Source organism: Capricornis sumatraensis, chromosome 1, assembly GCF_032405125.1.
Source record: "Capricornis sumatraensis isolate serow.1 chromosome 1, serow.2, whole genome shotgun sequence".
Lineage (NCBI taxonomy): Eukaryota > Metazoa > Chordata > Mammalia > Artiodactyla > Bovidae > Capricornis > Capricornis sumatraensis.
Window position 1 is genome coordinate 112,899,310 of NC_091069.1, and position 14,024 is coordinate 112,913,333.

At 37.5% G+C, this 14,024-nt stretch overlaps 1 protein-coding gene across 9 annotated transcripts in view; it reads left to right on the plus strand.

Annotated features, from left to right (window-relative positions):
• Positions 1–14,024, plus strand: part of GRIK1 (glutamate ionotropic receptor kainate type subunit 1) — a 466,511-nt gene that overhangs the window by 412,479 nt on the left and 40,008 nt on the right. For all 9 annotated transcript variants that reach the window (XM_068967473.1, XM_068967638.1, XM_068967554.1 and 6 more), the window contains 2 exons: positions 5,782–5,900; positions 10,207–10,424. In XM_068967473.1, the coding sequence (XP_068823574.1) occupies positions 5,782–5,900; positions 10,207–10,424 (337 nt within the window). The remainder of the gene's footprint in view (positions 1–5,781; positions 5,901–10,206; positions 10,425–14,024) is intronic.

A 14,024-nucleotide genomic window follows, 5' to 3' on the forward strand; every position in this document is an offset into this window, starting at 1 on the left:
CTCTAGGCAAGAATACTGGAGTGGGTTACCATTTCCTTCTCCAGGGGATCTTCCCGACTCAGGGATCGAACCTGGGTCCCTCGCATTGGAGGCAGACGCTTTAACCTCTGAGCCACCAGGGAAGATATTTATAAAGGTACTTTTAAAAAATAGTAAGAGCACTAAGTTTTATACTAATTTAATTTTATCAGTATTTAAAGCAACATACAATGGTTATTTACCCATTTTCCATGAATTATATTGCCACAAAAGCCATAGCTAAAACAATTTAACAGGAAGAGGAAAATGGTATACGGATACTTGACCCCTGAAAAATTTGCAAATAATAAGCAAAATAGAAAAAGAGTCAGCTAGAAGCTGTTGTAGCAAATAAAAAACACTGGATTAAATAAGATCATGGAATCTTCCAGAATAAGACAAATACTTTGAAAATTGTATAAAATTTATTTTAAAAAAATTAGTTAAGAGAATTCTAGAAATAACTATGAAAAGGAAAGATTAGCTACACATACAATCTAGAGGTATGAAATATTTGTGTTACCCTGGTGATTCTGTTTAGATTTTATTTTCTGAAATAACTCTACATTTAACCATTCTGCTCCACATAATTTTTTAAAGGATTTTATACCATTCAATCGATTGTATTTGTCTAAATACCTTTGATACTGAATTTGAAACACAGCTGTTTTATCTTTCTGTTGCCTTAAACAGTTGATAAGCCTGGACAAACCATATTAAGAAAATAATTGCTTTTTTATATCCTCTACTCATTTTCAATCTTTTTCATCTTTCAACAAAACTCAGTGAATTTTTCCTAATCAATTTTTGTTTTCCCTCCAGGAATTTCTAAGAGAAATATTTCTTCATCCTAATCCTTTGTCGTTGTTCACTGTATGATTTTGATTAATGCCGGGTAACTCTCTGGCATAATTATAAAAAAAACTTAGAAAAATAACCTAGCTTAGAAAGGTCTTACAGATCCTTTGCAGACACAGTCAAAGCAAATTAATGTGTGCTTTCGCATATGAGTGAGACACATTCAGTATGAAATGAATGTTTGGAAGTTCTCTATACCTCATAAACTATACCATTACCAAACCCTAGATTGTTTTCCAAATTTTGTCCAGATATTAATTTTAAATAATTACCAAAGCTTTCTTTCCATGTGTCTTACCTCAGAAAATAATATAGTGGCAGTATGTAGAGTGATATTATCCTTTGATAATACTTAATCAGTGGTTCTCAACTAGGAGAAATTTTATCCCCCAGGGAACATTTGACAAGGTCTGGAAATAGCTTTTGATTGTTACAGCTGAGGGTGGGGGATGCTACTAGTATCTGGTAGATAAGAGCCCAGGGATGTAGCCAAACATCCTGCAGTGTGCAGAGCCGTCCTGCCTCCTATGACAAAAACATATCCCCAAAGTGTCAATAGCATCAAGTTGGAAAAACTGTGCTCTAAATAATTAAAGATGATATTGCTTTGAATGTCTAATTTTCAAAGACGAATCACTCACCTTTGGAGGTGCATGTCTCATTACTTGCTCCTAAGTGAAATACATACTGCCTTAGAATGGTCATTTGATAAATGATTGCCGTAAGGTGATGTGCCGTCTGACGATAGTTAGGAAATCTTTGCTGGCTTGATGTTCCATTCCTCTATTCGGGGCCCACACCTGCTGGGTGATTTTAGGACTAGTGGGGCAATCCAAGCAGCAGAGGGTAAGAGAGAAGTGAGTTTCCATATTCCCCAGTTCATTGCTTTATCTAGGCAGAGATGCTGATGAATAGAATAGTCAAGACAATGTTGATGAGCAAGCAATTACCTCATTTATCACACTGACTTGACCCGAATCGGCGAAAGAGAAAACCATGTCAACAGCATCCAGCAGTTCTCACAAACAGACAATTTCAAAGTATTTGTTTGCCTTTGACCCCAACTGTGTCTTTAAGTTCCCTTATTTTTACCACCAAACGAATGTAGCATTAAGTAGCTTTCCCTTCTTTATGTTATCTGTTCCTCTGTAAGCTCCTGGTAATCCAGAGCCCTACAGTTTCTAACTTGACTCTCTTTCAATGAAGAAAACAGCCTCCAGGACTTCCCTGATGATCCAGTAGTTACGATTCCATGCTTCCAATGCAGGGTCACAGTTTCAGTCCCTGGCCAGGAAACTAAGGTCCCATAAGCTGTGAAGCGTGGCCAAAAAATTAAAAGAAGCAGCCTTGTTTCTCCCCCAATCAATACTATTTACTCAGGATTCCTACTCACCAACAGTACACTTTGTAGACCAGTTTTTTTCTTTATTTAGCTTATTATCCTTATCACTCCCTTCTCACTGTCTTTCTTCTCACTCTGGGTCTTGGGGAAGTGGAAGTATCAGACATCAAATGCAATCTTTCACACAGCATGGTGGTAAAACATAAAAAAAAAAAAAAATTAAAAAATAACTCCCTGCAGTGCACAGGTGCACTGTCACGGGGACTGCATTCTCAACTATATTCATGTTCCCCATGCCTTTGAATCCATTTCTGCTTCCAGTTCATAAAGCCACTAAATAAATCTTGGATGTGATTCCCCAAGATAAATCCTGATTAAATAAGTGTGCCGATTTGCTTTGACTTCCAGAGACCATGAACTTGGTCTGAGACCATGAACTTGGTCAGTCTGCATCAGTAAGCTAAGATGGGAAATGACTTTCTGATACCACCTTAGTGGTTTGCATTCATAGTTAGTGAAATAGAAATGAAAAATAGTTAATCTCCTAATCACTGTTGCTCTAGAGAGGCTTTTGAATTTGTGTTTTGAAGTATACACTTTCTTGTCCTTTTAGAGGGAAAAATAAAGCTCATCACTACTTTTGGGCTTATGTTCTCACTAGACAGAAGCTTACAAACCATTTGCTGAACTGAATTGATTTATAAAGTTAGACAAACTAAGGAAAGCCATACAAAAATTTTTAGTTACTATGTGCATGTTACAAATGTGCATGTCAGTGTTTTTGCTTTGTGGTTGACATTTGCTAAATTACTTTTTGTAAAGTATTTAATCCCAAGGAATTATGTCCATCATGAACATACAATTTAGATAGACTGAATATCCAGAAATAATGTCTGCTTACATCTTACAATTTATGTTTATCTTCTTAAAATGGACATTTTTTTAATTTGGCTTCTGGCAAAGAAAAATCAAGGAAACCTTTGACTGTAGCTCTACGGTTATGCTATAAACCCAACCAGTTACATTACAAGGTTGAGAGCTTTCTCCATTAAAAGATCTCCCTCCTGTTGATGTAGCCTGATATCCATTTTCATTCATAAAAAGAATTCCTTAATTAGAAGTCTTCAGTATTTTACATCTTCCATTCAAGTAAAACCCTGGCATGTATGAACATGAAACCAAAATGAGCCTCTGCATTTCAGTATAACTCTTCGAGATGCAAGTTTTGATGTAAATTCTAAGCACATTTATCCCTTTCTCTGTCATTTTACTAAAACTGGAATCAGGTGAGGAGAGCAGCTTCCGAATATCATTGGTACAGGCCATGAATTAATCTTTCTACCAGGCTTCCTGGTGATGACATTGCTGTCACACTGGCTATCTTTAAGCAGACATTAGGAATTTCAAGCTGAAATATCTGCATCCAGGCAACAGGTAGATCTATTGCATTATGAAAAGTCAGTGTGCCACAGGACAGCATCCAATCACTATTTAATATTCCTCAGTCCACACACTCTCCAAGTCACTCAGAATCCCAGAGAGAAAGAATCTAAAATATCTCTGCCGAGCAGGCAGAATTGCACTGCTGTTTGGACAGTTTTCTTTTTTGCCATAGAAAACTAGATTAATTGTTCACTTAGAGCTGCAAAGTCTGAAATACGGAAACAGGACCGAGTGAGATGCAGCATTCCAAAGAAAGAAGTGGTGGGTTCATTCATCAGAGCACATACAGGGGAGACATGCCAGAATATTACAGAGCTGGTGGTGGCCAGGTTTTATGAGCTGTTTAGAAAAACTTCTGCTTTTGAAGGCATAGCCCTCCTAATGTATTGCAATTAATTTTCTTAAATTATTGTACAAGCACCAATGATACTGTTTAAGTAGTGGCATTTTTACCCTGTGTATTGCTTCAATTAGTAGGCTCGTTAATATTGGTATTGGGTTCTTCGGCTCAGCAAACTTCTATGGTTATAAGAGAGTATAAATTCAAAACTTAATTATACTGTTGAAACAGTAATTAAAATGTATTGGCATGACATTGTCAATTAAAGCTTTATTCATAAGCTTCACAGGAACCTGCACCGTGTGCCCTGCAGCTGTGGAGAAGGCGCAGTAATGAGTTGGATGCCATTATTATGGGATAAACTATGAGGCTGTTATCCTAGCCTCCTTGAGACTTGATGAGGAGACACTGTGTACTTTTCAGAAGGTGTCTGCAGGTTTAGGGAATGGTGTTTCATTAAGAACTATCTGCCCACTTCCTTGTGCCTGATTCAAAGTGTGCCCCGCTTCTCGCTGTAGATAATGTATTCACCTTAACACCAACTCTCCACCATGTGTCAGCAACCTGCTATTGTTTACTGCTGAAACCTATGGCTGGAGAGCATTCCATATGTTCGCACTGACTTTACTCTAACACTCCTGCTTGCATTAAAAGGATCCAGTGGCAAACGGCCTAGCTTTCGGTGCTAAGGACTACTGCATTTTAAATCATTTCCAGATCGCTTCGCAGCGCATCTGCTAATGTCTTTTTGGGAAAAATAAGTGCCCCTAGGAAAGAGAGTCTTAAAAAAGAACCATAGAGCACGGAGCTCCTTGGGCTTGTAGAGGTCAGGCAGATTTTTAGAAAATAGAAGAATCAAAAATCCTTTCAGCCCCTCAAATTTTTATTTGAACACAACTTAGAGATATCTGGATTCTTTCTTCTTTAAAAATAAGGAAATTGAAGCCAGAGAGTTTAAATTACTTATTCAAAGTTGACTTTCTAACTGGCTAGGGCTGGCGATCAAGTGGCCACAGTTCATAGTTGTAGAAACAATTCAGAATGAATCTTAGAGGAAAGTCTGAACCTAAAACTGTCCATCCAGACATGCTGTGGCCTTAACATTAATGAACTCTGATGCCTGGGCCAGGGTACTTCTAAATTTGAACTTTATCTCTTCATTTAAAGATTGGGATTTTTATTTCCACACACTATCATAAAAGTATCAAACACACCTCAATCCAGACCTTCTTTTTGTTCACTAATCATTTGAAACTTGCGACTCCTTTGATGCGTTATGAAATCACTAGACTACATAGACTCCTTTGATCTATCAGTCAATAACCCTTGAAGTCCGTCGCCCCTCTGTTTCGTGTCTTCCTCAGCACCTAGTGACACAGAATCTTGATATTGCAGTTGGTATGCAACTGCGTGTGTCATTGTCATTGCTACTCTGTGGGGTAAATACTAGGGATGAGTGACCCTGCCTTTGCAGTCCATCTAGTTGTTCAATAAAATGGAAATGAGTGAAAACTCAGAAAAAATCAGTAGACATGATCTGAGGAATATGGTTCCAGCCAAGCAACGGGCTTTGCCTAGAAATCAGAAGACTGGTAAATATAATATCTAGAGTCTCCTTTGCACTTTGCCAACCAAAGCTGGAAGTTTATGAACATGGCCTACTGTTTGGTTTGACACGTCCTTCATTCACTGTTGGGTGTTGTGCCTGGTTCAGTGGATTTTTGCTGGTGCCGCATGAATCTGCCTCATGTTTACAGACTGTTTCTGTTAACTACCGCAGGTTTACACCCTACGAATGGTATAACCCCCACCCATGCAACCCTGACTCAGACGTGGTGGAAAACAATTTTACTTTACTAAATAGTTTCTGGTTTGGAGTTGGAGCTCTCATGCAACAAGGTACAAGGTTGCCCATCTTTGTCACACGCATCCCACGGTCTGCTGACAGGCTTTTATGCTGGTAAACTCCACCAAGAAGATAGGGGGTAGGCTAAAAACCAACTCAGAAGTTAAAAAGATAGAACCTGGCTTCCTAGACAATTCTAAAAATAAAAAAGACAAAAATATGACAGCAACAGAACTCCTTTGCTACAGATATAAACTAAACTTCTATCAAGCAACAAATATAACTTTTCCTAGAGGGAAGGAAAGGATAAATTACCTTAGAAATTGTTTACAAACCGGCATAGATGGAGATATCTATTTTTTCCCTTTTAGTCATAACCTCACAAGTTACAATTTGAAAAGGGCTAAAATTTGAATCCTTTGAAAATTAGGTTGACTTACATCCTTCCAATAGATGACAGTCCCTAAAACTGTCACCTAATTACCACTCTGACAAACCCTACTGGGATTCATCTTAGCTTCCCAGTAACTTTTTACAGTTGCCCTCAGTTTGTAACCATAGCAACAGTAAACTGGAGATGTTGGAGGAAATAAAATTCAAACCACAAAATGTAATCTATTTTGTACATTTTCTATGATTTGAAGGATTTTGACTTTGTGGGGAAGGGAGGAGTGAGTTGTTTTAACCTTTGGAAGAAATCCAACACTTCTGTGGATTTTCCTCAGCTTTGATTCCAGGCGTATGGTCTAGAAAATACTTCTCAAGATTAAATGCATTAATTTAAGAAAATCATCAGTCACAGATGCTGTTGTGTTTGGAATATCTCCTTATTTGACAACAAGCTGCAAAATAAATTGGCAAAGGAAATTTCAACTAGGATATATATTAAAGATGTTTGTTACTTAGGGGTAAGCCCTAAGGCTTCTCAGGAGGGACTTGTTATCATGCTACTCGAAGTGTTTATATTGTGTTTAAAAATTCCAAGGAGAGAGAACAGGGTTTCTAGAGTGGAAACATCAAATAATTGAACAAAGTGAGTAAATCATCTCAACACGCAGTTAAGTATAGTTTATTCAGGCAGTGCAAAGTAGGTGTAGACCCAGCACCTGATTCACTGGAAATCACTTGCGTAAATTTAGAGTGTAAGACAGAACTATAAATCCCACAGGAAAACTCATTGGATGACATATACTGCTTTACCAGTGCATTTAGTTTTTAAGGCATTTATCTTGTGAGCAATCACTTTCAAAGAATGAAAGAGGCTTCCTTCCTTACCAGTAGCTTGCCTTCCTATGCCATTAGAATAGAAAAATATAGACTTGGGTTTCCTAGAGTATGCAGCACGCCTGTGCAGGTATATGTGACCGTGACTGCCTTTTGTCATATGAGTGTTACTGTTGTTCTTTAGTAGCTATGTCGTATCCAACTCTGTGACCCCTAGGACTGTAGCCTGCCAGCTCCTCTGTCATGGGATTTCCCAGGCAAGAAAACTGGGGGCAAATGTCATTTCCCTCTCCAGGGTATCTTCCTGATCCAGTGATCGAACCTATGTCTCCTGCATTGGAAGGCAGATTCTTTACTGCTGAGCCACAAGGGAAGCCCATCATATGCGTGTACCCTCCCCCTAAATTTCTCTTTTATACTCTACCTGTTTGGAGTTTCCCATCATCCACAGCAAACCGTGGGATGCAGTGTCTGCTAGTTACCACGACCTTGGGTACATGACAGTCAGCCCCAACCAGACTCTGCTTGTTTTTCAAGAAGTTTAAAGTATCATCTGTCAGGTGAAAAAAAATATTATGATGTACAAATTTGCGGTACTGGTGACTGTTCGTGCATTTGTCCTTAGCATGTGGCATTGGACCGGGTAGCTAACTTCTATATTGACTGTTGCGCTCTTGCTAGCAGAAGTTTGTCACTGTACTCAATTGGAAACCATTTTGTTTAATTTCTTTTTTAATGTGATGATCAGGCTTTCTCTTTTCTACAGAGCGTGAGCAAAGTCTGGATCAGGATTGGCTGTCATGTCTGCCGTAAAAGGCACTAAAGAGACTTCAGCAAGTATTGTCTCTCATCCCAGATATTTTCTGATGACGTTTCATTCTGCTTTTATTACTGTCATGATTTCATCCTCTAGAGTTCTGACCTTTAACAAATCATCTCGACTTGAGTGAAGTCATTCTAGGTATATCAGTTAACAATGAGAGTCATGAAAGTCAGAAAACTGTGTGAATTTTTTTCAAAAGATGAAGTTTTGAGAAATTCATACCATCTACCAAGGGTTTAAAATGTAGTATGAGTAGGTTCCTATTAATTATTTTTAATTTCCATGACAACTTCATTCAAATGTATAAACATGATTTATTTTAAAGTGTGATAGATGTAAATTTATTATTGCATGTAGACAGTTGGTTATCCATCTGTCTGCCTAGTTTTCCTGCCATATATTACACAATTATATGAATAATAAATTAAAACCTGATCTTTTCACAAATGCAAATAAAATAAGGATAAATTCACAGCAGAAAATCTATACCTATAAGCTAAGAAAATATATCTACTAACTGTATTACCTATTTCCTATGGGTATTTTATGAAATAAATGGTATTTTAATGATAGCCAACTAAAGATCTAAAATAATATCACACTACCACGAGGCTGCTAGATCAATTCAGGACGAAGATATGAAACAAACTTGGGCATTAAACATACACACCTATAGCATATAAATCCCATTAAACTGCAAGATTACAGCAACAGCAATGCACTATCTTACTAAATCCTTAGAAGCAATTTGATGAAAACTGTTATAAATCTGTGTAACGTTACACACTCAAATTTAAACAAACGAGCAAAAAAAAGAAAGAAAAGACACAGTGAAGCCATTAACCTCATTAAAAGAGAATAAAGTACAAAGAATAGCTTTAGAAGAACATAGCTAATTCAAAGCTAAGAAACTCTGCCAACATTTATCTGCATATCATGAGCCTGGAGCTGACTCTGATTTCATGAGCAATATTTGCATTTGTTTACAGATTAACCTTGAGCATAAATTCATGTATTTGTAGACTGGTAAACTCCAATTTCCCTTTCTATCTTAAGCCATTCATGACAAAACTTCAAGACAAGCAGAACAGTGAAAGACTCCTTTAAACCAGATAATTCACCTGCTGAACTTCACACTGTAGATTTAACTTAGGGCGTTTTCCTTTCCCTTCTTAAGTGGTCCCATAAACTCTATCACTTCTCCAAGTTTACGGAGAAAATGCTGAGAGAGGAGCAATGGTGGGTTTCAGGCGAGCAGATTAACCAAAATCCATGCATAGATCAATACAATTAGGGTGAGGGCTGCAGATGCCTTTCTGCTCCTTTTGGTTCTGCTGCTGGTTTTATCGACTTCCATAGCTCAGCTTGATCAAAAGTTTTGAGCTAGAGAGCTTTCACAAATGCTTGTCCTTTGTATAGGTAAACTTTGCCTGCATGCCCTTTCTTCAAGAGAGAAAGATGTTTTTTTTCTTTTTCTTGGTAAATACATTAAATGCCTCTATATTACCTTTTTACAAATAATCAGGAACCATCTGATAACACCTAAAATGAGTGTTTTTACCAAGAAGGGCCCCTTTCCACCTCCAAAACAGCCAGTCTTTGAAGTCTAATTAAATTGTACTTTATTTGAGGACAAAATTGTGCCTTTTCAGTGAATATATCATTTTCAGTTAAACAAGAATCAACATTAAAAAAAATAATTTTGACTTCAAAAATAACATAAAAGAATGATTCATCTGCTGTCAAGTACAGTTATGCCCAATATCATTTTGATTTAATAAAACAATGTTTTATGAAATGCATGTGATAAATAACATGATATGTAAATCTTTTGAAAGTTTCTCCCATTCTTTAATATTAGATAAAATGTTAATGTTAACATTTTAAAGCTTTCACTGTTGTACAACCTAGAACATTTTATTTCACACAATAAGATGTATATTAGACAGTACAAAAAGCCCAGAAGTCTGAGGATTTTTCAGCAAAAACAAGCAAACAAACTCAAATCTAAGCAACTAAGCTGTTTATAAATTTTAGTCATAGAATATCTCAGGGTTAAAACCATTAAAACCATCAAATGGAAATAAATCACATTTAAGCAGCAGCAGTGATAAATGATAAAAGATCATTTAAATTTTACTTCATTTTCTAAAAAGATACATCTGTTCACCTACACACAAGAGAATAAATGCTTGATAGATTTATGATTTTGAGTCACAAAAATGCATTATCTCTCTAGACTACTGTTGAATCATGAGTCTTCTCCCTTCTCATACCTGTTTAACACTCTTACTCTGGTGATATCATCACAGGATCAGAGTTGATGCCCAAAGCTCTCTCGACCAGAATAGTTGGAGGGATATGGTGGTTTTTCACCCTAATCATCATTTCATCCTACACTGCCAATCTGGCCGCCTTCTTGACAGTAGAGCGAATGGAATCCCCCATTGATTCAGCAGATGATTTGGCAAAACAAACCAAGATAGAATATGGGGCCGTCAGAGATGGATCAACAATGACCTTCTTCAAGGTAAGGAACTAACAAAATATTCTCAATGGTCATCTCATACTGATGGAAAAAGGGTGTGGAATAAGAGTCTGTCCAAAAAAAAAAAAAGAAATTGTTAGGCAGTTTTTTTATAAAATAAAATGTCTAATGATGTATTCTGATTACAAAGAACCCAGGTGCCCACAGCAGTCAGTGTAAAGCAATTTCTTCAGTTTATCTAGATATCAGCCCTTCTATCCCCAATATAGTACACTCAAATCCACATATCTCTCTCTGCCTTCAACATTTTTCTCTTGCCTTTACACCATTTAGATATCAATTCTTCTATCCTCAATTTAATGCACTCAGTTCCACATATCAGTACCTTCAACATCTTTTCTTACCTTTACATCCATTAATTAATGCCTCCTGTATGGAGCTCACAAAATAAAGTTCACTTAATCTGCAATTCCAATCAAAATATGTAAATATCATTGTTTCCTTCATGTTCTATACTGGATGAGACAGGAACAGATGACAAGTAAATGTGTTGTTAGTGGAATTTATTTGGAAAATTAAATCCAAAAATATCCCAGGAGACTCCAGTCTAATATTGCATCTGCACCAACAGGGATAGTGAACCCAGTACAGCCTGAAGCCTTCCCCATAGCCTAGCGAGCTTCCTGAGGCACCAAAGGAGATTTAAGCTAGAATCAATATAGTTTTAGTGTCAAGTACATTTTGTTGTTCATGTCTTTTAATGACTTACCCAGAGTAATGAAGCTGATGTCAGCCTTGCATATAGAATAAGCTGTAGTAGTTGTATTATCAAATCTCAGATACTGTGTCTCCCATGGGGAAAAATATGGATTTTAATAGATCCAGAAACCTTTAGAGATGACCAAAAAAACCTTAGAGATCAAAAAGATTCAGACCTTCACCTTACTCATGAAAAGAACAAAACCCTCAGAAGCTAAATTATGTGCTCAAAACCATATACTTGGTTTGAAACAGAGATAGACAAGGACCTTCTTGTAAGAGATAATTGTGCCTGTGGGGGTGAGGCAGGGTGGGGCGTGGGAGCAGGGAAGGAAAACAACTGTAACTAAAATAAACTCTAAAAACGCTTTTGCTGACACTTCACACCCGGATTACCAAAATGACGTTGCCACCCCAGGACCAAGTGGACTACTCTGACTTGTGGAGAATATCAAAGTAGAGACAAAATATTAAGGGTAAAAAAAAGTGAACACGTCCTGGTATAACAGTTCACAAAAATTGGTGTTGTGTATGTGTTTGTGTTAATCACTCAGTTGTGTCTGACTCTCCACGACCCCAGGGACTGTAGCTCACCAGGCTCCCATCTATTACTTATGCAGTAAATGTGGTTTAGCAATTACCAACAGTAATAGATAAACAAATAGACTTGTTTTAAGAGTAAACTAGGGGGCATTCCTGGCAATCCAGTTCAATCCCTTCCAATGCAGGGAATGTGGGTTTGATTCCTGGTCAAGGAGCTAAGATACCATATGCCTCAGAACCTATATATTTATATATATATATATATATATATATATATATATATATTTATATATATATATATATATATATATATATATAAAACAGAAGTGATATTTTAATAAATTCAACAAAGTTTTTAAAACATGGTCCACATTAAAAAAATCTTAATAAGAAGAGTACACTATACTCAAAGGTTTATAAAAAACAGAGTAATCTTAAAATGTTAGGATTTTCTTTTCCTCTATTAAAAAAAATGGTGATTTTTAAACACTTTTTTTTTTTTTTTCAAGAAGTATGTCATTGATTTAATGAAGGTATAAAGTGTGGTGATTGTTTCTTTTTTGGACAAGTGTTGTTTTCAGGACAAATGACTTTAAATATTTGCTTTCCAACTTTCTGAAAGCTTAAATTTTCCTAAAATCAATAGTGTGAAGAAACACAAGCTACCCCCAGCTAGTAATTCATCACAATACTTGTCAGAAAGCAGGAAAGTGACCTGCAAGGCATATAGGACCGAGGGACACTGCTAAAGCAGAATTGAGTATGTCTGAAAAAATGTCTGAAATGACTTATCTTTTTCACCAATATCAAAAAGTTTTAGAGTATTGGGAAAGGGGCAAGTAGAAGCAGAGAAGATTCTACGACTACTATAGTATAGTATAGTATAGTATAGTATACATAGAGCGTGTGCTCGGTTGTGTCCGACTCTTTGAAACCCCATGGACTGTAGCCCGCCAGCCTCCTCTATCCATGGGATTTTCCTGGCAAGAATACTGCTTATTAAGATGCACATCATAAATATAAAAAGAGGGAGAGGCTATGCTTTGAAAAAGCCATAGATCTGACCCTGCCACCGTCCAATCAATCACTGAATTCACACAGTATCCTTTAACCTTATTTTGATTTGTTTCTGCTCATAAAAAACTGTTGGTCCCCACATCACCTGGCAGGACCCTAGGGTCAACACATTAAAGTATTCTTGGATAGTGCTTTTCATTGAAATAATGCGGCACTAGTCTCACAACTGCTGCTCCCTGGGCATTTTCAGATCAGGCTCCTGCTTGCTCCCTGGTCCTGAAAATGAGGCCAGGGTAAGTTTCTGGGGTGACTGGGCAAATGAGACAATAAGCATCTCAGGGAGAAACACCGTGATGAGAGTTCAAACAAGGACAGGGAGACAAGATGCATGCATTACACACTAGCTCATAGCCACACACTCTGCTCCTAAACACTTTAAATATATTATCTCATTTTATCCTTATAAAGGGCAACTGAGGAAAAAACTCATATTATCCCCATTGTATGATGAGGAAAATAAGGCATATATACATGCGTGCTAAGACACTTAAGTCATATCCACTCTATGCAATGCTATGGACGATAGCCTGACAGTCTCCTCTACCATAGGATTCTCCAGGCAAGAATATGGTGGTGGGTTGCCATGCTCTTCTCCAAGGGATCTTCCCAACCCAGGAATCGAACCTAGGTCTCCTGCATTGCAGGCAGATTCCTTACCTTCTGAGGCACTAGTAGGAAAGTAAGTGAGGCATCAGTTCAGTTCACTTTGGTCTCTCAGTTCAGTTCAGTCATTTAGTTATGTCCAACTCTTTTCATGGACTGCAGCGCACCAGGCCTCCCTGTCTATCACCAACTCCAGGAGCTTGCTCAAACTCAAGTCCATCAAGTAGGTGATGTCAGCCAACCATCTCATCCTCTGTCAGCCCCTTCTCCCACCTTCAATCTTTCCTAGCACCAGGGTCTTTTCCAGTGAGTCAGTTCTTCACATCAGGTGGCCAGAGTATTAGAGTTTCAGCTTTAGCATCAGTGCTTCCAGTGAACACCCAGGACTGATCTCCTTTAGAATGGACTTGATGGATCTCCTTGCAGTCCTAGGGACTCTCAAAAGTCTTCTCCAACACCACAGTTCAAAAGCATCAATTCTTCAGCACTCAGCTTTCTTTACATTCCAACTCTCACATCCATACATGACTACTGGAAAAACCATAGTTTGACTATACGGGCCTTTGTTGGCAAAGTAATGTCTCTTCTTTTTAATATGCTGTCTAGGTTGGTCACAGCTTTTCTTCAAAGGAGCAAGAGTCTTAATTTCATGGCTGCAGT